This window comes from Clupea harengus, chromosome 10 (genome assembly GCF_900700415.2).
Source record: "Clupea harengus chromosome 10, Ch_v2.0.2, whole genome shotgun sequence".
Taxonomy (NCBI): Eukaryota; Metazoa; Chordata; class Actinopteri; order Clupeiformes; family Clupeidae; genus Clupea; species Clupea harengus.
Genome location: NC_045161.1, coordinates 19,275,529 through 19,296,982, shown reverse-complemented (window position 1 = coordinate 19,296,982; position 21,454 = coordinate 19,275,529). Strand labels below are relative to the sequence as shown.

Genomic DNA, 21,454 nt, shown 5'->3' with positions numbered 1-21,454 from the left:
TAAATCCAGGCCCGTGGTTAAGCTCAGAAGCATTCAAATCTCCCAATGAACTCAGTTTAGCTAAACGGTTCCTGATATTTCGGAACATGTTCGTAACTCATTAGCGTTGAGGTCTGTTGAGGTTTTTTTTTGTAACACAGAGTTGAGTGCGTAACCGGGCCCTTTACGGCCTGAGCTTGGGGACCGAACGCGCCCCTCATGGTGTGTGTGTGAGTGTGAGGAATGTGAATGTATAAACGCAGAAGAAGCATCTGCAGCAGCATCTGCAGCAGCAGGTGCAGGGACACGCACAGACATTTTCCCCTCCCGGGAGAGGCTTGGCTTTGTTGTGCGTGTTCTCCAGGTCTTGTGATCGTGGGCCACCGCCAACATGGACGCCATGCTCCATATCCAATGTGCTCCGTCCTCCCCCTCTCTCTCGCTCTCGCTCTCTCTCTCTCTCTCTCTCTCTCTCTCTCTCTCTCTCTCTCTGTGTGTGTGTTTAGAAAAGGTCATGTATCCACAATGTGTTTATCTTTGCCATGATGCCAGAGAGGCAATCTGCATTAGTGTTCTGCAAACAGAGAGAGAAGAGAGTCACGAAAGCCTCTCCAATCTGAATGTCATTCAGTTCAACTGGTAGATCCTCCATTTCACTTTAAGCCAAGGGTGGCAATGCTTCCTTGTTTGTGCCAGTCTCTTAGAATGATTGCATGTTGCTTCATTGAAACTACATGTTTTAATTATGAAAAAGGATGAAAATCCTATTGTTCACATCTTATTGCTCCAATTAAGTGTAGTTTTAATGGGCTTTGTTGTGTGTGTGTGCATGCTTGCATGTTTGCATGTGGGTGTTTTTTTTTTTACTTTTAAATTCAGTCAAAATGTTTTGTGTGTGTTATTTTTAGACTGAAAAGACAGATACTGTAGGTCATGCGGCGGTGTAATCTTGAAGGATGACTGTGCACACGGTCCACGGAAGTTGAATTGCTGCAGCCTTCTTCCTGAAGTGGCCTAGAGGGCTCCAGCCCGGAAACAGCTGCCACTGGAGGAGTGTGTGCTGGCTGCTCATGGGAAAGAAACAGGACTCTGTGTGTGTGTCTCTGTGTGTGTGTGTGTGTGTGTGTGTGTGTGTGTGTGTGTGTGTGTGTGTGTGTGTGTGTGTGTGTGTGTGTGTGTGTGTGTGTGTGTCTGTGTGTCTGTGTGTCTGTGCGTGTGTGTGTCTGTGTGTGTGTGTGTGTGTGTGTGTGTGTGTGCGTCTGTGTGTGTGTGTGGTGCATGGGCTATTGATATGCAGTTTATGTGCACTGGTCTTGTCGGATGTACAAGTGCAATGAAGACAAAGTCCAGGCCAGCTACGTCACCATGATGCCGTAAGCTTCTTGTTCCATCTCCCCTGCTTAACTCTGCGTAAATGATAGGTACTTCTGTGAAGAATGAGTCACCCTCAGAGTGTAGAACTTTCTAGAGATCACTGAGCTCTCCTTCACAGTGCTGCAGATCTCATTCACGAGGGATAGCGCTGGACAGGGTTGCGTCCCTGTGATCTCTGACGCCAGATTGGTCCGTGTTTTCTGCCGCCCTTTGAAGGATCAGCGACCCCTAGATGACGCAAGGCGTTGACCAAGCCAGTCATGGCCCCGTGCTCGTCCAATCCCTACGTAGTGTTGGGCGCGTTCGATGACACTCATCCCCCACCGAATGGCGTTTCGTGCCCATTGTTCCTCTCGAACTGGAGAAGCCGCTGGCGTCGGTGCCTTCTTGGTGCCTGTCCATAGGCTCACAGCAAGAGCTCCCTCTCCCATCATCAATGTGCTGCTTGTTTGAGCAAATAAACACAATCCAGCCTTCCCTTTCCCCCAGTGGGAGAGGCCAAGCGGCCTGGAGGCCTCAGAGCGAACACACAGTCTAATTTTCCTAAAGCCAGTCTCATCAATTATTCTTATGTAAGGGACTGAAGTGGGAGACGAGGGATGTTTTCTGCAGGGGTTGCGTCATTGCTTATATCTCCAAGCTGTGCGCCGGACAGGGGTGACGTTATGTTGTAGCGCTCTGCCTCGCTAATTGACTTCTGCTACCCAGGGCCTTGCGACTTAGGGAGCCCCACACCCTAGACTAGCCCATGTTGGACTTCCATGTCGCTCGCATCCCACCTACGCCGTCACGCCTCAGTGCACTCACTGAGTGAGTGAGTGTGAGTGGGAGACGGACGGAGAGTGTGAATGTGTGCATGAGTGGCGTTTAAGTGTTGGATGAAGGTGATGTTCAATACACGCCCCTCTGTAACAGAGACCTCTTTCATTCAAGGGTGATGAGTTTGACGCAAGAATCTTGGACTTGAGATGGACTTGAGATGTACAAATGAATATGTAGTGGTCCAATGACTGCCAGCTTTTTTTTCTTCCTTTTTTTTTTTAAGGTCCAAGCTGTTCCCTTCTGTTTTTGTTCGCACATTTAGTAAGAAAGAAAGAAAGAAAGACACAAACAAGCATAACTCATGAAATGCAGTAAATTCAGGCTTTTCTTCCTCTTTCATCTTTTACCATTAGGAAACGTCATGAAAAGATGCCCTGTTTGCATGCGTGGAATGCACTGTGGAGTTGTTCCCATGGCCTTATGAAACAGGGCTGAATGAGAGCTTGGGTATAAACACAGGGGGGAGATGCTATCTCTGTCTGGTCTGTGTCCTCCTCGCCGGCTTCCCCTGCACCACAGACATCACAATGGCTCTACTGGCTCTTAAGATTACAAAACACCCTTCCTGGGGCCTTCCAGGCACCAACGGAGGGAACAGTTAAAAATGTTCCCATTTTTTTTTCTTCCCTTCCCTTCTTTTTCTCTCTCTCGTCTTTTTTTTCTTCTCTCTCTCTTTGCTGTCTCATTCATTTTCAGTTCACAGCTCTCATTAAACGAGCTCGCTGTTCCATCTGGACGGGGGGAGAGAGGCTATATTATCGGGCTCCCCCGGAGAAGATGAAACGGAGGAAGGCATTTATATCGCTAATAAACTTGGCAAGTCATTAAGACTGTTGTGTAACAGCTCCATTGCCACTACGCTGCACCCGACCCCAGTCTGTAGCCTGCAGGTGTCTCTGAGTCCACCAGGTGGCTCACTTACTTGAAGTAGGTCTCATCCTACTTTACCAATGCGCAATAGCTGTTGGGGGAAAGAGAGAGAGTAAGAGAGAGAGAAAGAGCGAGAGAGAGAGAGTAAGTAAGAGCGAGAGAGAGGGTAAGAGAGAGAGAGAGAGAAAGAGAGAGAGAGAGAGCGCTTAAGAGAGAGAGAAAGAGAGTAAGAGAGAAATAGAGAGAGAAAGAGAGAGAGAAAGAGAAAGAAAGAAAGGGCCCTCCTCCCTCTTCTGTTGGTTTCCCAATAACACTTGGTATTAACCTGGTGTTCTGGGCCTGGGGGCTGTTAAAGAGCTGACATCAGTCCACAGAGCGTTTCCAGCATGCTGTAATGGCCACTTATGTTCTGGGTACCCAGCATTACGTCTCTTTTAACGAAGCCTGAATGTTAATGTCTTTGTCAACACGCTGTTTTCTAATGCAATGATGTGGTCTGTGGCTGATCCCCGATCAGCTCGTTTGTGTGTGTGTGTGTGGGGGGTGGGGGGGGGGGGGGGAGAGAGAGACACGTTACCAAACCACACATGATGAGCCATGACTATACTACTCAGCTGCCATGCTTGCAGATAATGACTTTTGCACAGAAGAGTGGGTTTCCTGCCCATCCTGGCATATCAGCATCATAAAATGTGTCCATTGGCTTTGCAGTATTCTGCATGATGCATGTTTAGTATGTATGGCGATGCTGAGGCCTCAGTTCAGCCCGTGTTGTTTTTCTTCTGATACTCTGTAATGGTGTGGTGCAGCTCGACTCCTCCGCGGTGGAGCACCGGCAGGGTTGGGGTTGGAGCCCCGGCACTGTGTATTTTTAGAGGGAACTCCAACCAAAGTGAACATGTTGCTCTGAAATATTTTCCAACATCTGCCGACCATCAGGATGTCTGCTTTTCGAGCCACTACGGCATTCCTGAGCCTGAGATTCCTTTTCACCTGGATCAAAACCTTTCTGCATATATATCACTTTCCCCCCGGAGAGGAGGGGATGTGGACAGAGCTCAAGGGAGAGGAGGGGATGTGGATTGATGTGGACTGATGTGGACTGATGTGGACTGATGTGGACTGTGCTCCAGGAAGCAGGGACTCGGCAGTCCAGTGGAAGATGGGCTGGAGGATTTCTTGGAAGAAGAGGAATCTTTGGTCCAAGACCACACCCTCATTGTGGTCCACATACCCCTTGGCTCCTCAGCCTCTCTCGCTCTATCTCTCTTTCTCTCTCTCACACACACACACATACACCATGCAATCAATTACATTAAGCATTGCTTACTAGAAAGCATATGTGAGTTAGGGGGGTACATCACATCACATTCCAAGAATTTGTATCAATAGGATTTATTCTCCTCATGAGTTACCCATGCCTTACTTCTTCTTCTGCGCCTGTGAACAAGCTTCTCAATGCCCAAGAGGCTACAATGGCTGGAAGAAGAAGAAGAAGAAGAAGAGGAAGAAGAAGAAGAAGAAGAAGAAGAGGGGGGAAAATGGCACTCGGTAGAAACAGTTCTCTTAGTAAGCTTGCCAGTCCCATTTGGAAAAGCACTCAAGATTCTTGGCATAGCTCCAAGGCTGATTGTCATTGTTGAGCTTTTGATCATTTTGTTAATAGAATTAGTTGAGTATGTGGCTTAGGCTGGTGCACAGCGCTAGCCACCCTTTGAGAGTTCCACAATGACATTCCATTCCACAAAAACCCTCTCTTTTCCGGAAGCACTCAGCCACTGCTGTTATATAATATGACTGACCTATCCTGGCCTCTCATACCGACTGCTCTCATTCTGTTTCCTCCCGTCCCCCGAAGAAGGCAAGCTATGTTGATCTACATTATTTAAGATTCAGTGTTTATTTTGGCATTGAATGTTCGGTCATATAGAGACAAAAATGTGTTGTTGAGGTATATCTTCATGGTAGCTATTTTGTTATGTTTGTACCCATTTTGCTCTGAATGAATGCTGAGAGTCCATGTGGCAGAAAGACAACAAAGAGAAATGGCATTTTTTCATAAATAAATCATTTTTTATTTGTTACATATAAAATTAGATCATTTTACAATTTATTCCAGTATGACAATATTCAAATAAAGTAGCTACATTTTAGATAAATAATATTAACAATAATAAAACATTCATTCAATCTTTAACATGTCTCATTTCGTCTCGATGTACTAATGGAGTTGGAGTTCAATAGCTGCCGTACAATGCGAACATGAAGGTTCACACTTGGAAGGAATGTTCCCACAGACTTGTTAAACAAGCACACACAGTGGTGTCTGTTTCTGGGATAAAACTTGCAATTTACAAATTTTAGTTACGTATGTGCATATATATGAACGCAGATATATACACACACACAAGTCTACAGGTCGGGTCGTATCTCATATTTACGAATCAAAATATACACAGCAAATTGATATCGACAACTACATTGTACATGTTTCCGTTAATTACAAGTTGCTCCATAACGAAGCTACTGAATAATGCTCCCATAAATGAAGCAAGTCTTTCAAAGTTGAAAGCTATCAAACGCTGACTCAGTCGCAGCAAACAGTGCACTTCTTCAAAGTCCTCATGAAGCAAGTCTATAGTTCCATGGAAATTCAATTACAACAGGAGATGGAAGATGATTGATGGTCAGATAATTGCCTTTTATGGCGTCTCTGCAGATGCATTGCTAGTTCATGTTCTTGTTTTGTTTCTGTTTCTGTTTTGTTTTCTTCTTATCTCTAGTGAGGCGATTCCCTTTAAGAACTTAGTCTCTGAACTTGTGGATGTCGTTGAAGAGTCTGTAGAAAGGGTAGGACGCCTCGTTGGAATGGGGACAGTTGAAGGTGCACTTGCAGGTCTCGATCATCATGACGTTCTTGTTGAAGGTCTCGCCGTCCTCGCAGCGGAACTTGACCCGGATGGTGCGGGTCTGCTGGGGGCTGCAGCACCGGCCGTCCACGCAGGATCCGCAGTACTTGGGTCGGTACTTCTTGAGGCTGGAACAGCCGGCGTAGGTGAACTTCACTGCTTGGGTGGACTTCTTTGTTCTGTTGCACTTCTTCCCTTTCTGTTAAAAGAAAAACAATGGACAATGGGCAACGTTAGTCAAAACAATCCAGTGACCAAACTTTGGATGTAAAGATTTGTATGAGCTAGACCATTTTGCAGGGCATTGGCCATTTAGAATTCCTCTTTACCTTAAGACTGGAGTACGGAGACTGGGTGCACGGGCGAACTTCGCAGATGCGGCTCTCCTTGACTAGCTTGCATTCACTGTTGTCATTGGTCACTCTGGTTGACATGCCAGTCCCACAGGTCTTGGAGCACAGCGACCAAGCTGTGGTCTGGGTGATGCACTTCTGGGTTTCAAACAGGTGTGTCTGAGCAGGTGGGCTGAATGCTGGAATTGAAAGTAGAAGACATATTTAGTAATCACATATTCACAGGTTGACAAGTAGTTCATTAATTGGAAACCCCATTTGGCTTAACAGCTAGGTCCTAAATGCTGAATAGACTGCTTACCAGGAAGGGATTTGAGTCCACCCTTGAAGATGGTGATGAGTTCATTCCTGTTGGTGAGGTCACTCTCGGACTCATCTGTCGTGGTGTCTTTGCCAAAGAGCTTGTCCACTGGATTCATCTCTTTGTCATCATCGCAGACCCACTCTTCACAGCATTGACCTGGCACCTTCACCAGCCTGGGGTTGGCACATCCCAGGTTGGGCAGGGACAGCTCCTGTGGGCACAGCGGGATGCAGCCCACTGCGCCATCGATGCATGTGCATTGGTGCTTGCAGTTGGGTTGAAAGCTTTCGCCATTTTGGTAAATCCTGCTGTTGTACTCACAGGGTCTTCCCTCAGACTTTGCTGTTAGGAAAAAAAAACAGAAGATAGACTTGTTAATGTTGGTTCAGTGCTGTTGGTTGACAACAGTAGTTTACAGTGATACTTTGTATGAGGCTTCTCTTCAAAAATCAAGCTTTGCTTTATGTGACTACTCAGCCTGTTGGTTTCCCAAAGCATGTTTCCCTTCAAAGTTCAGTATTCTATCACTTAAAGAGTTCAAAACGTGTATGCTTTCTCTCTCTCACTCAGGCAGGCTAATGTAGAATTATAGACAGTCCACTCCAATACCGTACATTCCTCAGAGCCCACCTCCCCATCCTACATATGCTTCTCATTCAGCCCTTTTTATTGCAATAATGAGAAACATACCTCGGCAGATGCCTCTGGATGCCCCGAAGCTGGCCCCGAAGTTGCACTCGAGTCCCTTGGTGTGGTCGCATGGCTCCGACTTGCTGCAGTCTTCGTTGAGCTGTCTCGCGCAGACTTTGCAGTATCCGCAGCCGTCTGAGACGAGGCTGACTCCTGGTGCGCACTTTGGCAACTCCAGCGGGCATTCGTATTCCGATGGACAGGCTGAGAGGACCTGAGCGAATAAGCGACCACAATTTAATGACATGCCTTCAAACCACCAAACATCTCAGCCTATACACATGACAACTTCACATCACGTGTCACTAGTGTCTTTCCATAAAATGTCTACAAGTAAAAAGGAAAAAACACGGCCCAGGGCTATTCAACAACTTCGAATGTTTTATCCAACGTTACCGATGTTTGTTTCTCTTACAGAACATGAACGATCACTGGTCAAATTGTACATTTAAAAGCTGAGAGAAGTAACTTACCACGTTGAGGGTCCCAATGAGGATCAACGCAACAGATAATACGAACATCTTCGCAATGTCTCCAGATGTAGTAGCGTATAGTCAAAAAGAGGAAATCTTCGCTTATTCCCTCGCTTTACGATTGTAGTCTCCGCTGATGTGGGTTACTGAGTAAGTCAGTAAAGAGTCTTTGCGGCAGCGTTTGTTTTCTTGTCTCTGCAGAAGCCGAGGAGTAACTCAGGCTGTGGTAGCAGTTGCAGTCTGCTGAAAGAGAGTTCCTCCTCTCTTTTATACTGTAGTGAAAGCTGACGTCGTTGTTGGCTTACTGCTGAACTGTTCCAAAACTATGCGTGGAATGTTTCTTGGCGCGTTTTCCATCCAAGCTAAGCACCACCCTGTCTAACTTTTTTTCTTAAATGAATTTTCCCCTCTCTCTGAACACATTCTCTCCTTACGTTTTTCTTCTTTGCTCTCCCTTTCCTATTCACCACGTCTTTCATTTTATTTTCTTGATTTAGATATTTCAACACTGGCCATATAGGCAGGGGGCACGTTTACAGACCGATCCACACACATGCAGATGTTTCTTTCCATATATATATATATATGTGTGTGTGTAAAGTTTATATTTTAAATAATAATGATCGGTTAGTTATAGACTTCAATTATACTGTGTGTGTTGACAGTAGACTTAAATGAAATACTAGATAATTGTGTATAGTAGCGTACACTAAATACCATAAATAAGTAGGCTAACCGTTTCATTTCATGTAAACATAGCGACACATGTCAGTGAACAAATGTCATTCATTGCGTCAGTGAGTTATTAAAGACAATTGGCGTCTGCTTTGAGGTAGCTTACCACATGCCCGCCTCTAAAGTTAGGCTCTATGTCATACGTTGAGTAGTCCGCATCCTGAAATGGATTTCTTCTTCAGAAATTCTACAGTCTGACTGACTAACGGCAAGATGGAAGGAGATGGCAAAAAAGAACGTCTATTTGTTTTGTTTTTTTTCTTCCACTGTCTGTTTTGTCTTAATGTCCTTGTAGAATAGGTGGGCTACCTGTGTTGCGGAATAAGAAGTGTGCGTTTGAAAAACGTTTGAAATCCTGAGTAAAGTTTACGGCTTCTATTTTTGGCTCGCTATGCCCCTTTATTCTCTAGCGCTAAGCAATTCCAGATGGAAAGCAGACTCCAGACGTAACAATATTGCCATATTTGGTATGGCAGAAGCCTGCATTATTAACATATTTCTACCTCAGTTAGCCAACCACAAAGCATTCCTGACAGCTTAAAGGGTTGTTAAATATGTTCTCCATACAGGAAATTCCTGTGCGTTCCTTTGGGTTAATTTACATTTCACGCAATCTGTCCATCACGTTTTGAGAAAAAAAGATCCCGATCCAGTTTCCATGTAAGATTTTGGTTGGGGAGAAAATTGCAAAGTAGTTTAGTCTACTTTTCACGGGGGTTCAAATAAGTGACATTCCATCGACATTCGAAATTCAGAGATTAAGACTTAAAATAGGATTTATAACCACGGTAACCAAACGTGACAGAATAACGGAGAGTAGAATACTTAATTATATGTTATGTAGGCTACTGTGAATGACTTTAAACGCACACAAAGTGCTACGGACCACTTGTGAGTACATGTTATGTCTAGTTTCTTGGATCCCGATAGGCATTCGTGAAGTAATTGAATACCTTCTGTAGGTTTATACTGTGAGAGAAGAGTCTGCGCTACAAGCAACCAGCGGTGAACGGAGATGCGTGCGGAGGCGCTATTTTCCGGTAAGTTCATATTTTTTAAGACTAAGTTGCTTCTTGAAGTATAGTTATGTGACTTTAGGATGTTTAGTCTGGACAGCGACAGTTATCTTACTGAGAGTCTAAACTTCATCACAACGCTGTTTGACAATGAGATGTACCGTTACGTTGTCTGTTATAATATCACCTCACCTGTTAATGACAATCTATACACAAAGTGTAATACTGTGCTTGCGTACAACCTTTCCAATAGATGAATTCTATAATTCTATACTTCCAGATCAAGACACTAGATGGTGTTATGCCTTGGATAACGTTGGTATCATGATGGTACATGTACGAATGTCTTAGACAAGACGATATCATTTCCTATTGTGGAGTGTTGAAAATTAACTGACAATATGTCAACTGCGTGGAACTATTTTGATATTGGATAATATTGGTTTTGAAGATGAGTGTGAGATTTGTCCCAAGATCCCACTAAGGATGCTGGAGAGTGTGTTGCACACGTGTGTATGTTTTTTTTAGGTGTTAGTATTTGGGGTGGGGGTGGGGGCGCGGATCTGGTACTGTCATTGCGAATGTGGGCGTGTCTGTGTAGAATGTAATGATAGCCAATTACTTCGCTCTCATGCCAGACAACAGAAAATGATCCGTCTGCCATATCAAGTACTGTTCTATCTGTTTCAGCCGAACGAACAATCATGGCACGTAGCGGTTTTCATTTTTACACAGTATTTGCATTATGGTTCGAAGTGCAGGGTCAGAACAGATGTATTTGCTTTGTTCTGTAATGACATCTGTTTTCAGTATGCCACTCAAGTCCTTTCTCTCCAGAGGAAGACTGTTTTAGGAAACAGTGGTGTCATTGTATTCCAGGCCCCAATGGAATACGTTCCTAGTTTTCTGTACAGTAATTGCACATTAGGAAACACTACAAACACTGGACCTACGTCTTTATGTTGTAATGGCAACAATAATATTTTCCGTTGAACTCCCAACCTTTCTTGTCTGAACAAAAACGACGCTTTTTTTATCCATGTGCTGGCATGTATGTTTGAGAACTGCAGGCCACAAATGAGTAGAGTAAAAAAGTCGGACTGAAAATGTAAAAGGCCATTTTGGGTTCTCTAACCTTTACCCTAAACAGCAGGATACAGATATTTAGATTAGGGATGTTTGTATTGTGTCTGGCCATTCAGTGGTCCCTCCATTAAAGACTGCCCTAACTTTTGCCTGTTATTTTCTTTGTCTTTTGGTGCTCTGAGAGAGGACACAGTGACATGGGCATATGATAGGCAACTATGGATCTCAATCAAAGTTTATCATGGAGATCATATATTAACAATATAAAACACGCCAATTAAAACAAAATGGAGTATATAGTGTAAAGCAGTTTACTGTATGTATTCAGTGAAGGTCAATGATCATTGGATATTAAGCCTTCTTGACGTTTGCGCATAAAGACATGGCAGTCTGTTTAGATCATTTCATTATCTTTGTTTGTCTTCAGGACTTCTATTGCGTAGTTGTGACGTAAAGGGTAGTTTCATGATCATATTAAATACAAAACTAGAGTAGTACTTAATCCTAGGTATGCTCTTAGGTAATTCCATTCATTATAGAACTCTGTCATATACAGCTGGTGGTGGTCTTGGATGGGGTGTTTCGCTGTCTCTCTGTTTGTGTGTGTGTGTGTGTGTGTGTGTGAATGAGTGTGTGTTTGTGTGTGTGAATGAGTGTGTGAATGAGAGAAAGAGAGAGATTGTGTGTGTGATTGAGTGAGATTGACTTGGCATAAGCTTGAGAGATGTTGAGCTAAAGCAAATTCTAACACTGATTACACAACTGAGTGTGAGTATTAGAAAAAAATAAATGACATAAATGTGTGCCTATAAAGATGTTTCCTTCCATTTGTGAAGCCAGATGTTGGGTTATGGCTCAGAAAAAAGGATGGCTGGGTAAGAAACATTAGAAAAAGCTGACCATTCAACCACTTGTGTAACTCAAGTTTTTCAAGGATGACTAAAACCAAAGAAACTACAGAGTTTTAAGTTGAACAGAATTATGAGTGGAAGATTTAGCCCCAAAATAGGTTTTAATGCCTTTGTTCCCACGAGAGAGCTGAGACATGCAGGGATGAGTAGGCAAAGAGGGATGGTACGGCACTGGGACAAAACATTACATGATAAGACTCAAAGTTGTGCGCCAAGAAAGCGCTGCCTTGTGCATGTTAAGCACACGTCCAGCCACAGCCTCTATAGATGTGAGTGGAAGTCTAAGCAAATCATCTGGTACGGTGTACATGTTGTTGTGAGCTAGCATGGATCGACCGATATCTCGCAGTGTTGATGCAGCAGGGCCTCTGGCTGACAGTGGCGATGTGATGGCCCCTGTGGCTGACAGTGGCGGTGTGATGGCCCCTCTGGCTGACAGTGACAGTGGCGGTGTGATGGCCCCTCTGGCTGACAGTGGCGGTGTGATGTGAACTCTTGGATGGTGGGCTGGGCTACTGGGGCGGTGGGGCACAAGGGCTTGGCGCGGGCGGGGAGGCAGCTACTTGGGGACTGGGGCTCGTTGATCCCTGGGTCCGTTCTTCTTCCCCTGATCGGACTGGAGCGCCACGGTCTCCACGGGTGCTGCGGGTGATGGTTGCCTCCGACACATCAACACAGGTCAGCAGGTCAGCAGGTCCAGGCTGATGATTCACAGCGTCACAGCGGCGAGCCAGAACTCGTACACCAGCTCCTGGTCTCCAGCCTCCAGAGTTTGCAGCACTTCCTCCCTCTCATGTCGGCCTTTCCTGCTGTCAGTATCTTCAGCTGGGTATGGATTGATGACCACGCTACTCAGAGTGGGCCGGTGGTACCTGGAAAGATGCCAGGTCGCACCAGGGAATTGGTAGTCCCCATGTATAAGCTGGCCGTTCAGATACAATCCCCCGGTGGCCAACCAGCGTACATCGGCCTTGAACGGAGGCAACGGCTTTCACCGCTAGTGCTGGGCAGTCGCGCCGCTAGTGCTGGGGAGTCGCGCGCTATGTGACCTGGCTCGCCACACTAGTAGCAGCGGTCGAATGGTGGAGGCCGTTTTTGGCAAACCTCTTCTACCACCTGCAATGGCTTTCCCTCCAGCATCAAGGCCAGGTGGGTGGAAGCTTCTTTGTCACTCGAGCCGCTGTTTCCATGCTGCTAGTTGGACTTGTGAGAGGTATGGTTCTAGTTGTGTTGTCCCGTCGTACTTGGGCAGCTTGGCTGGTGTTCTAGCTTCAGCTGAAACAGGCTAGGTGCAGGTGCAACAGGCTGCGTGGCTGGACCAGTGGTGGTGGTTCGGTGGAGGCCGTGGTGGTGGTTCGTTGGAGGCCGTGGTGGTGATTCGTTGGAGGCCGTGGTGGTGATTCGTTGGAGGCCGTGGTGGTGATTCGTTGGAGGCCGTGGTGGTGGTTCGGTGGAAGCAGTGGTGGTTTGAGGGAGGCCGTGGCGATGATGGGAAGCAGTGGCTCAGCATCTGCAGCAGGGTGACTCTGGCCGGTGTTATGTTGGCATCTCATGACTGTGAAGAAGCAGCCTTACTGTGTGAGAGAGACAGATAAACAGGCCCATCAGTCAATCGTATAACTTAGATCTTTAGACACAGAATCTTTTTTTTTTTTTTTTATGAAAAAGATTTCCATATGGGTGGAATTTTATTTTAAGATTTTTTTTTCTATTCAGTGTGTTTTGGTATAGTTGTTTCAAATCCACTAAAATACCTCCTGTTTCATTCATTTGTAAATGAAAAACGGGTCTCCTGGGCAAACTATCCCAAGCTTAACCCACATATTTCTCCTCAAGAGAGCCAGTCATTTTCTAGGGCAGACAACAACATGGAATGTAAAAAAATATATACTTGGGGAAAAGAGGGGATGGGGGGGAATCTCGGAGTGGAAAAGTCTGTGGGACTATTGGAATGTGGACACCAGTCAGGATAATTGAGTGGATCTGGAACAAGAAAAGGCAAACTCTGGTCTCAGGGTATGGAAGAATGTGCCCAGGGATGTCTGAGGAAACATTCCATTCAAAGCTGTGTTCCTTCCGTAGCACTGTGGGTCTCACTGCCTTATGTGCAGACTGGGCTACCTTTCGCCAGTGATTTTGTTTTGATTGTGTCTATAACATCTTAAATTGTTACCTATATTGTAATTAATCGTTATAATTATAATGGCAACAAATGACTGTGGCTTGCGTAAGAGAGAAGTGAGAGTTTATGAATACATTAGTTGGTTGACTTTAAAGCAGCCCATGGATGGGAGATTATTTCTGTCAATGAATACTGAGTGTTTGTGGCAATGAAATGTGATGGCTAGAATGAATCCTCTGTTCCTTTAGGTTGGGGAGGTACAGCCCGATATAGTACACACACACACACACACACACACACACACACACACACACACACACACAGTGTGTCCAAATTAAAAGAATGAATGGAAGTAACACTGGACAGTCTTGTCGAAAGGTTAGGCTGAAGTGTGTTGTGTGTTTCAGGACTTCGTTCATTCATGTGTGTCCAGAAAGAATAACAGGCGTACGCTACTTGGCACGTACGGGCAACAAACTCAGTGACCGAATGTATGACCATGTTACTGTGTAACATTGTGGTTGCAGCTTATCTCAAAATGCGCACTGACCTCGCGTTTCTCTCAGTAAGTCCTGTATCTTTGAGTGTAAATTGTAACTTCTCAGGTTATGCGGTTCAGTGGGAATTGATACAGTCGTACACGTGATGGTTTGTTGCTACGCGTCATCAGAGCGCTGCTACTCGCTTGCAAATCTGCTGAAGTGAGGGTGTCAGTTTGCAAGATCAAAAGAAAGCAAGAGAAAACAAACAAACAGAACCACTAACCAGTCAGTCGGTTACAGCAGCACTTAGCTTGAAATTCTGTTTTGTTGTTTTAAATTTGAGCGCTAGTTAAACGGATCCAAAAGCAAACATGGCTGGTTTGATGGCAGGTTTTGGTAACTTCACTCACGCCGTTGTTCGAGCAATCCCTGAATCTCTGGCGAAAGACGCGCTGAGGATGAATAAGTTCGATGTCGACCTTTCGAAAGCCCAACGGGAACATGAACTCTATGTAAACGTCCTTAAAAACAAATTGGGTTTGGAAGTGGTCGAACTACCCGCTGACGAGAGCTTGCCAGACTGTGTGTTTGTGGAGGATGCTGCCGTGGTTTGTGGTGACACCGCTTTGATTACCAGACCAGGGGCTGAATCCAGAAGGAAAGAGGTAAATCTTTGTATTTATTTTAAACTTGCAGGTGCATTTTTGGCGATGTTTCATATAGTCTACGGTCCTCTCTAGGCTACTGAACGGAGCCGTAGGCTGCCTGACATTGTCTGATAAATGGCAAACGTCTTCATTGATTGTCATGGTTTTCTTCTTGCCACAAGCAATACAGTGGGCAGTTGTTATTTGTTATATGTAAAATGATAGGCTACACAATCCTCATAAAGGAAATTGTGATCCTACAGGCAACGCCCTTTGAGAGAGCCAGATATGGTCACTCTTGGAGAAACGCACCATTGTCCATTGACCGCTTCACCTCATGGAGCCCAAACTGTCCGATCACATGTATGTCGTAAATAGTGCTATTGCTTTTGTTGTCGTGTAGTCCCATCTTTAAAAAAAATGATTCCTGTTATTGGAAAAGTCGCCAGGTCTTAGTTTAATAGTAGTCTCATTAAAACGCATGTAAACCACCGCGGTGAGCGCACTTATGATTCAAATCCGCTACTTGAGTGATTAGACCAGTGGTGTGACACCGTGTCACAGCTTTAACATACAATTCATTTGACAGCTTTTCACTGTTACTTCGCTTCCCAATGTCTGCCGAGACTGTTGAAATGAAAGAAAGTCACACACTTTTTTTTAAATGTAGGCTTATTACATGACTGACTGAATGAATAGTGTTTTAATTGGAATGGAGAAGTACGGAGATATGCATTAGCCTGCAGAGCCACTGATTTGTGTAATGACTTGATGGGAGGATGAATGGCGGTTTGAGATTGTACTTGTCCAATCAAATCAGTTTCATGAGCAGAGAGAAGCTTAGGCTACTGCTAATGCTGGCTCCCTATTCGGCTGGGCGCTGATTGAAATCCTCTTGCAGAGCCCACAACAACTGTTGTTGGGATCTTATCCGAGTTGAGCTTGAAAATAATTGTTGGGTTGAGTGTTTTCTAGTTGGGTTCAGTAGACATTCCCCAGAGACTAGATTTTAAACACTGAGAAGGCAGACAGCTCCAGCTGAGTCATTTGCAGAAGCCTCACAAACAGACTGCCTAATTGGGTGTGCTGGTGTGTTTCAATCCCAGAGGTGTGTATGAGTGTGTATGAGTGTGAGAGAGAGAGAGAGAGAGAGAGAGAGAGAGAGAGAGAGAGAGAGAGAGAGAGAGAGAGAGAGAGAGAGAGAGAGAGAGAGAGAAAGGATGTGTGTCTGTGTGTTTGATACACCTATGTGGTTGGCTCTTGAGACGAGCACATTCTCATTGGTTCACCTGTTCAACTAAACAGCAAGAATAATGTTGCTAGTATTAATCCACTGACAGCCACCACAGACTGACTTGAAACTTTTGAATACTGAATAGTTTGATATTTAAAAGTGTCAATATCAGGGATCGGGTGTGAAACCGTTTCTGTTCTTTCCAATCAGACTTACTCTTGGGGATACCACCATACCAAACTGGTCCCTCGTTAAAAACACAGTAATGTGACCCATCTTTTAGACCGTTTGGAACTACCAATAGGCATGGGATTTTAATGGTGTTCAGAAAGAGTGAAAACATGGGGTGGGGTAAACATAGATCAATCAATCCCAGGGACCAATAACACAATAGATCAATCAAGCCCAGAGACCAATAACAGAATGCCATCATCCCCTTACTTATTGCGATGCCTATTTCAGTTTGTCGTCTTGAGCAGAATGCTTCCTGAGTAACTGAGAACTGAAGTCCCTTAGGCCTGTGGTAATTAAATGGTTTTAAAGCACAACCAAACAGGAAACGCTACCAATATGAATTCAACATGGTCTAGAGACTACTAAATCTGTAGTTTTTTGGGACAGTCGTATCTTTGAAAAGATGTCAGATGTCTCCATAAAAAAAGATTGTAATGACCAGCCACTCTTCATTTGGCCACAGGTGTGTAGAGCTGCATTAGTTCTCCCCAGTGCTGATCTCAGACAAGCCACTTTATACTCTCCATTTTGATGGATTAGACTAATCTGATTACTGTTATACGTTAAAGCATTTTGGAATACAAATGAGTATTATTCCACAGAGGAGAGAGTGAAGGGTCTGAAGACTGCAGGGTGTAATGAGGCCAACATTGATTAGGGCCCCACACACAACCTTCACTCCATCTGTCAGTCTTGCATTATTTATTGATTTAGAGAGAATGTGTCATGTCTTGTTGTACTAAATGGGTTCCACAGGAATATATGCTATATATATATATATATATATATATAAAATGAAGTCTTGTAACAAGTGAGAAAATGGCTGAAAATTGCAGCTCTCATGATTGCTGGATGTGTCGTACTGTGTGTCATTGGGCATGCATCTCTGTGAGTATTATTGCTACTAAGCAACCATTATAACACAGATCAGATACATTATTTAGGTCTCTATTTAACTTAAATTGATGGATAAATTGATTCTCTTCGCCTTGAAATAGGCTACGGTCTATTCATAAATGGATTATACGAATATTTTGTCAAAATAAATGAATAGGGAGTTGTCGCCCCTGTAATAGAATGTACATCTTACCTTTCAGGATAAAAGTATATTTTGCCTAGTAGATTGTGAGTCAGTTTCATTCAGTGGCTTTATGGAACAGTGTTGCCTCTTGGTTTACTCTGTACAGCCTGTGTATACGAGACAGCAATGGAGTTGGCCTCCATTAACATAAAGCAGAGTCGCTGCTATGAAATTAATCTGTCACTGGGCCTTTCCAGTTTAAGGTTGATCATAGCTGGGAGCACTGCATATCTCTCTGTGTGTGTGTGAGTGTGAGTGTGAGTGTGAGTGTGAGTGTGAGTGTGAGTGTGAGTGTGAGTGTGAGTGTGAGAGTGCGTGTGCGTGTGTGTGTGTGTGTGTGAGAGAGAGAGAAAGAGAGCCTGGGCTTGTTATTCCTTTTGATTGGTTGGCTGATGCTGATTGGATGGGTGTTAACATTACCTCCCTCGGAAATGCTTCCATGCTTTCTTCCCCTACTGTTGTACTCCAATGGTGTCTGCTGAATGCACTTTCTACTGTACCTCTCATGAGACAGTGACCACATATCGACCGTACGTGTGTGACATCATTGAGAGGTGGCAGAATACATGCATTGAGGTTAAATGTTTGGCGGCTCATTTTACTGTATGTGCGGTAAAGGCTTTGAAGCCTGATAAGGCCGATGAAAGGACTTTGGACTCGCCGGACTTGATTGTTAGTCTTGAGCAACTTGCTGAAGCCAGACATGCTTGGACTTTGACCTGTACTCTGTTAATGTTGTCTGAGCACCTCTGAAGGGTTGCCTCTGTGGAGACCCATGTGTCATGGACTCTTTTGCCCCAGTATTTGAGTTTAGCAGTATTTGGAGTATGGGTAACAGCACCTTCCTCCTTGGTTCACGTCTTACTGATTTGTCTTCTTGTATTTCTGAATTTTAACGTCATGCCTGGTTTCAAGTCTTATGCTTTGTGTTGATAAATAAATCCTCCCTCCACCTTGGGCAAGCGAGGGCGGGGGGGCCATCTTGGATGTTGAAATAACAGGTCAGACAGTGCAGGTTGTTAGTTAGCCATCCGGTTTCAATGAAGATGATGATTTGCCAAGTGAACTTACACCTCAAGGAGTAACCCAATAAACCCTGAATGTTAATCACAACAGACAGTGTCCCTTTGCATAGGTTAAATCAGGTCATTTGAATAGCATTTTAGTACCTGACTTTAAACCAACTTAATATCTTCTCTTCTGTCGTGTAATAGAGTGCAGGTACACAGTGATGAGCAGGTTGTTCTGTCTTGTACATGAATGTATGGTGTGATGTTGAACAGTAAAATAAATATTAGTAACTAAAGATTTTAATGTTGGTGAAACTTCCAAGCATCAACACCCATGGTCCCCTTTATCTGATGTGGGGCTTTGTTCTGCTTAGTCTAGCATGTCATGCAGGGTTTGTGGATGAATTTGAGGTCCTGTGTGTGTTACTGTACTCTTCTGTCTCTATGCACCTTCTGGGGCATGTAGCATTAAACAAACAGAATAACTTCTGTCCTAACTGTCAGGCTGAAAGCTTCTCCATGGTAATCCCCTTTCACTAACTCTTCTTCTGTTGATCCTAACTTTCACTGACCTCAAAGTTGTGTTCATCCTGCTGCATGCTGCTGGAGGATGAGGTTGGGACCTTTTCAGCCCCCCGCCTGGGCGGCCATTTATGTGTAGATGATAGAGGTGTTCTCATTCAGTCATTTATGTGTAGATGATAGAGGTGTTCTCATTCAGTCATTTATGTGTAGATGATAGAGGTGTTCTCATTCGGTCTCTGCATGGCAAGTGCCGTTGCTGTTGTTATTTTTTAAAGAATATTTTCTTTAAAGTAAATATTTGGTCACAACTTTTTGACAAACTCGTTTATCTTCTTCGTCAGGCAATGGATATAAGTAAAACGCTCAGCCTATGCATTATTAATAATTGCTGGCTGTCAGAAAATGGAGGTTTTGTAGCGAGTTTGGAGATGTTTAGATCCCTCAAAGAGGCCCATTGCTGGCCGCTTTCCAGGCCGGACCCATTCATGTGTGTGTGAGCCAGCACTCCAGGCCAGACCCATTCATGTGTTTGTGAGCCATTAGCCCCGTCAGGAGCGATTGAGATGGATTGATTTCTGCTTGGGAGACTTTATTGATTGTTTTTGATGGACTTTAACCGAAGAGTGGATTAAAGCCAGTCTGCAACAGACCTTTTTGGACTGAAGGATCAAAAGGTGAATACTGAATGCCTGTGGACGTGAAATGAGTGTGATAAATAAATTATCAGTTTATTCACAGGAAGCAAAGGAGTTTGGGTGTGGGGGGTTGATTCCCCCACTTCTACTGTGATCCTATCTGTATCCTTTTTCATAGGCCTGCATTGAGAATGAATAGCAGACCCATCAGACCCATCTCTCCTCTCCTGAGTATGGGGTGTTTATCGGGTGACTGCCATAGTCCAGTAGGCACCAACACTTCTTCGTGATGAGCTCTGCCCTGAAAGTGGCACTCTGATATCTGCCTGGGTCTCGCCACTGATAATTACACAGTGGAGAAGGCACGGCAAGATTTCATAGTAATATGAGCCTTCTTTGGGGCAATAAAATACCCTTTCACCACATCTCACCCCTCCACATTCCCTCCCTCCTTCTGCTTCACTCCATTCTCATCGCATCGCTCTCGCACTCTTCTCTGCGTCACTATCTTCATCTGCTAATCATTTTGAGCTCACACGCTAGCGAGAAGAGCACTTGGGATATCTGGGACAAGAGGCAGCCAGCTATCTTTCTTTTTCATTGAATCAATTAGTATGTAATCATGCTGTAATGAATGCCTCTGCTCCAAGCTGTTCGTGCTCAGCCGGAGATGAAATGTACTAGTTTAATGTTGTGTTGCTCACGTTTCTGTTTCATTTGGAAATGCTTGGCTGCCTTGTCCATTATTGCTCATATTAAAGTTTTAATTGGTTACATAAGGGATGGTGTCAGCCTATATATCCAGAAGATGCACAACTTAACACACTGACTAACAGTCTGCTGCTTCACTAGATGTTCATTAATGGCCATTCACTGTTGTTCCTCTCGGCTCTTCTCCCCTGTTTGAACAGAGAAGAGAGGAGAGAAAGGATTTCCCTTTAGTGCATTTTTGCACTCATTGTGCCATATGGTTCATTCATTCAGCCTTCACATGATGTCAGGCGAGGGAAGCAGTCGGAGCTGTAAAATTCACAACGTGTGAAACACTCCCTCGCCAATATCACCAACCTGCAGCAGATGGGGCTTCTTAAAAATGCAGACGCTTTTGCTCAGTATAAACACACTCTCCGCTCTCCGCTGCCGTCTCCCCGCTCCCCGCTACCTTAACATAAACCAGACAGTAGCGGGCTTTGTTATGGCCAGACAGCGCACAGATGCAGGTTCTTCTCTGTCCTGGTTTTGTAAGACTTCCTGGGAGGAAGCGGGCCGGTTTCCGTAGGGGGGCTTTGACATCCGTGTGCAAAATGGTGACCGTCTCGAAGCATCCCGCTCCAGGGTCATCGTAGTATTCCAACTGTTTGTGTCAGATTCCTGCACTTTAACCTGTTGTCCCTGTTTGTGTCAGATTCCTGCACTTTAACCTGTTGTCCCCGCATGAAAACCTCCACCCTCCCTTTCTTAAGCGAGACAACACAGGCCCCAGTGTCCTGTCTGGGTTTTGTAAGTGTGTGTTTGCTTTTGGGTATGAGAGTGTGTGTGTGATGTGTCTCAACCTTTAAACCCAAGAGTTGTGTTGATACTCTATCTTTTCTCACTTTCTCTCTCTCTTCCTCTCCCTCTCTCTCACTCACTCAGGGTTTCTCTCTCTCTCTCTCTCTCTCACTCACTCTCTCAATTCAGTTCAATTCAATTAAAAAAGCTCTATTGGCATGACTGTAAGTACAATATTGCCAAAGCATAAAATAGCAACATAGCATATAGCATATAAGAAGAAGAAGAGGAAAATAAATATAAATAATAAAAAATGATCAAGGGAAAAAAATATACAATTATAAAATACCCTTACACAATGAACAGAAAATGAGAACGAGAAACACTGTAGACACTGGGAGACCAGGAGTATGCATTCATCTATTTCACCCAGGAGAATGATCATTTCTTTTCTCTATTTATTTTATAAGC

At 44.4% G+C, this 21,454-nt stretch overlaps 2 protein-coding genes and 1 long non-coding RNA gene across 5 annotated transcripts in view; 1 reads left to right on the top strand and 2 right to left on the bottom strand.

Annotated features, from left to right (window-relative positions):
• Positions 1-5,096: 5,096 nt before the first annotated feature.
• On the bottom strand, positions 5,097-8,039 carry ccn1 (cellular communication network factor 1). Its single transcript, XM_012836168.3, has 5 exons — positions 7,775-8,039; positions 7,302-7,515; positions 6,609-6,953; positions 6,284-6,486; positions 5,097-6,153 (listed from the first exon to the last, which is right to left on the bottom strand). The coding sequence occupies exons 1-5, from the start codon at positions 7,820-7,822 to the stop codon at positions 5,851-5,853; spliced, it is 1,113 nt and encodes a 370-aa protein (XP_012691622.1). The 5' UTR covers positions 7,823-8,039; the 3' UTR covers positions 5,097-5,850.
• An 84-nt stretch (positions 8,040-8,123) lies between these two features.
• The window catches only part of ddah1 (dimethylarginine dimethylaminohydrolase 1), an 83,778-nt gene continuing 70,447 nt past the window's right edge, over positions 8,124-21,454 (top strand). The window contains exons 1-2 of one of the 3 annotated variants that reach the window (XM_031574300.2): positions 8,124-9,169; positions 9,472-9,549. Coding sequence is in view for 1 of the 3 variants with exons in the window: in XM_012836152.3 (XP_012691606.1) it covers positions 14,498-14,791 (294 nt within the window). In the remaining 2 variants the exon portion in view is untranslated. Of the gene's footprint in view, positions 9,550-14,250; positions 14,792-21,454 lie in introns of those variants that run through there. The other 2 variants (XM_042708901.1, XM_012836152.3) reach the window with 2 other exon arrangements.
• Positions 10,905-17,460, bottom strand: LOC116222030. Its single transcript, XR_004164400.1, has 2 exons — positions 17,332-17,460; positions 10,905-13,096 (listed from the first exon to the last, which is right to left on the bottom strand). It is a non-coding gene; the product is annotated as an uncharacterized LOC116222030 (long non-coding RNA).

Bases quoted from the DNA above. Each gene is read 5' to 3' on its own strand.
- ccn1 (XM_012836168.3), bottom strand. From the start codon at position 7,822: ATGTTCGTATTATCTGTTGCGTTGATCCTCATTGGGACCCTCAACGTG. The intron at 6,954-7,301 runs GTATGTTTCTCA...TTTTCCTAACAG, and splicing joins ATCCAGAGGCATCTGCCGAG to CAAAGTCTGAGGGAAGACCC. The intron at 6,487-6,608 runs GTAAGCAGTCTA...TTTCAATTCCAG, and splicing joins TGGACTCAAATCCCTTCCTG to CATTCAGCCCACCTGCTCAG.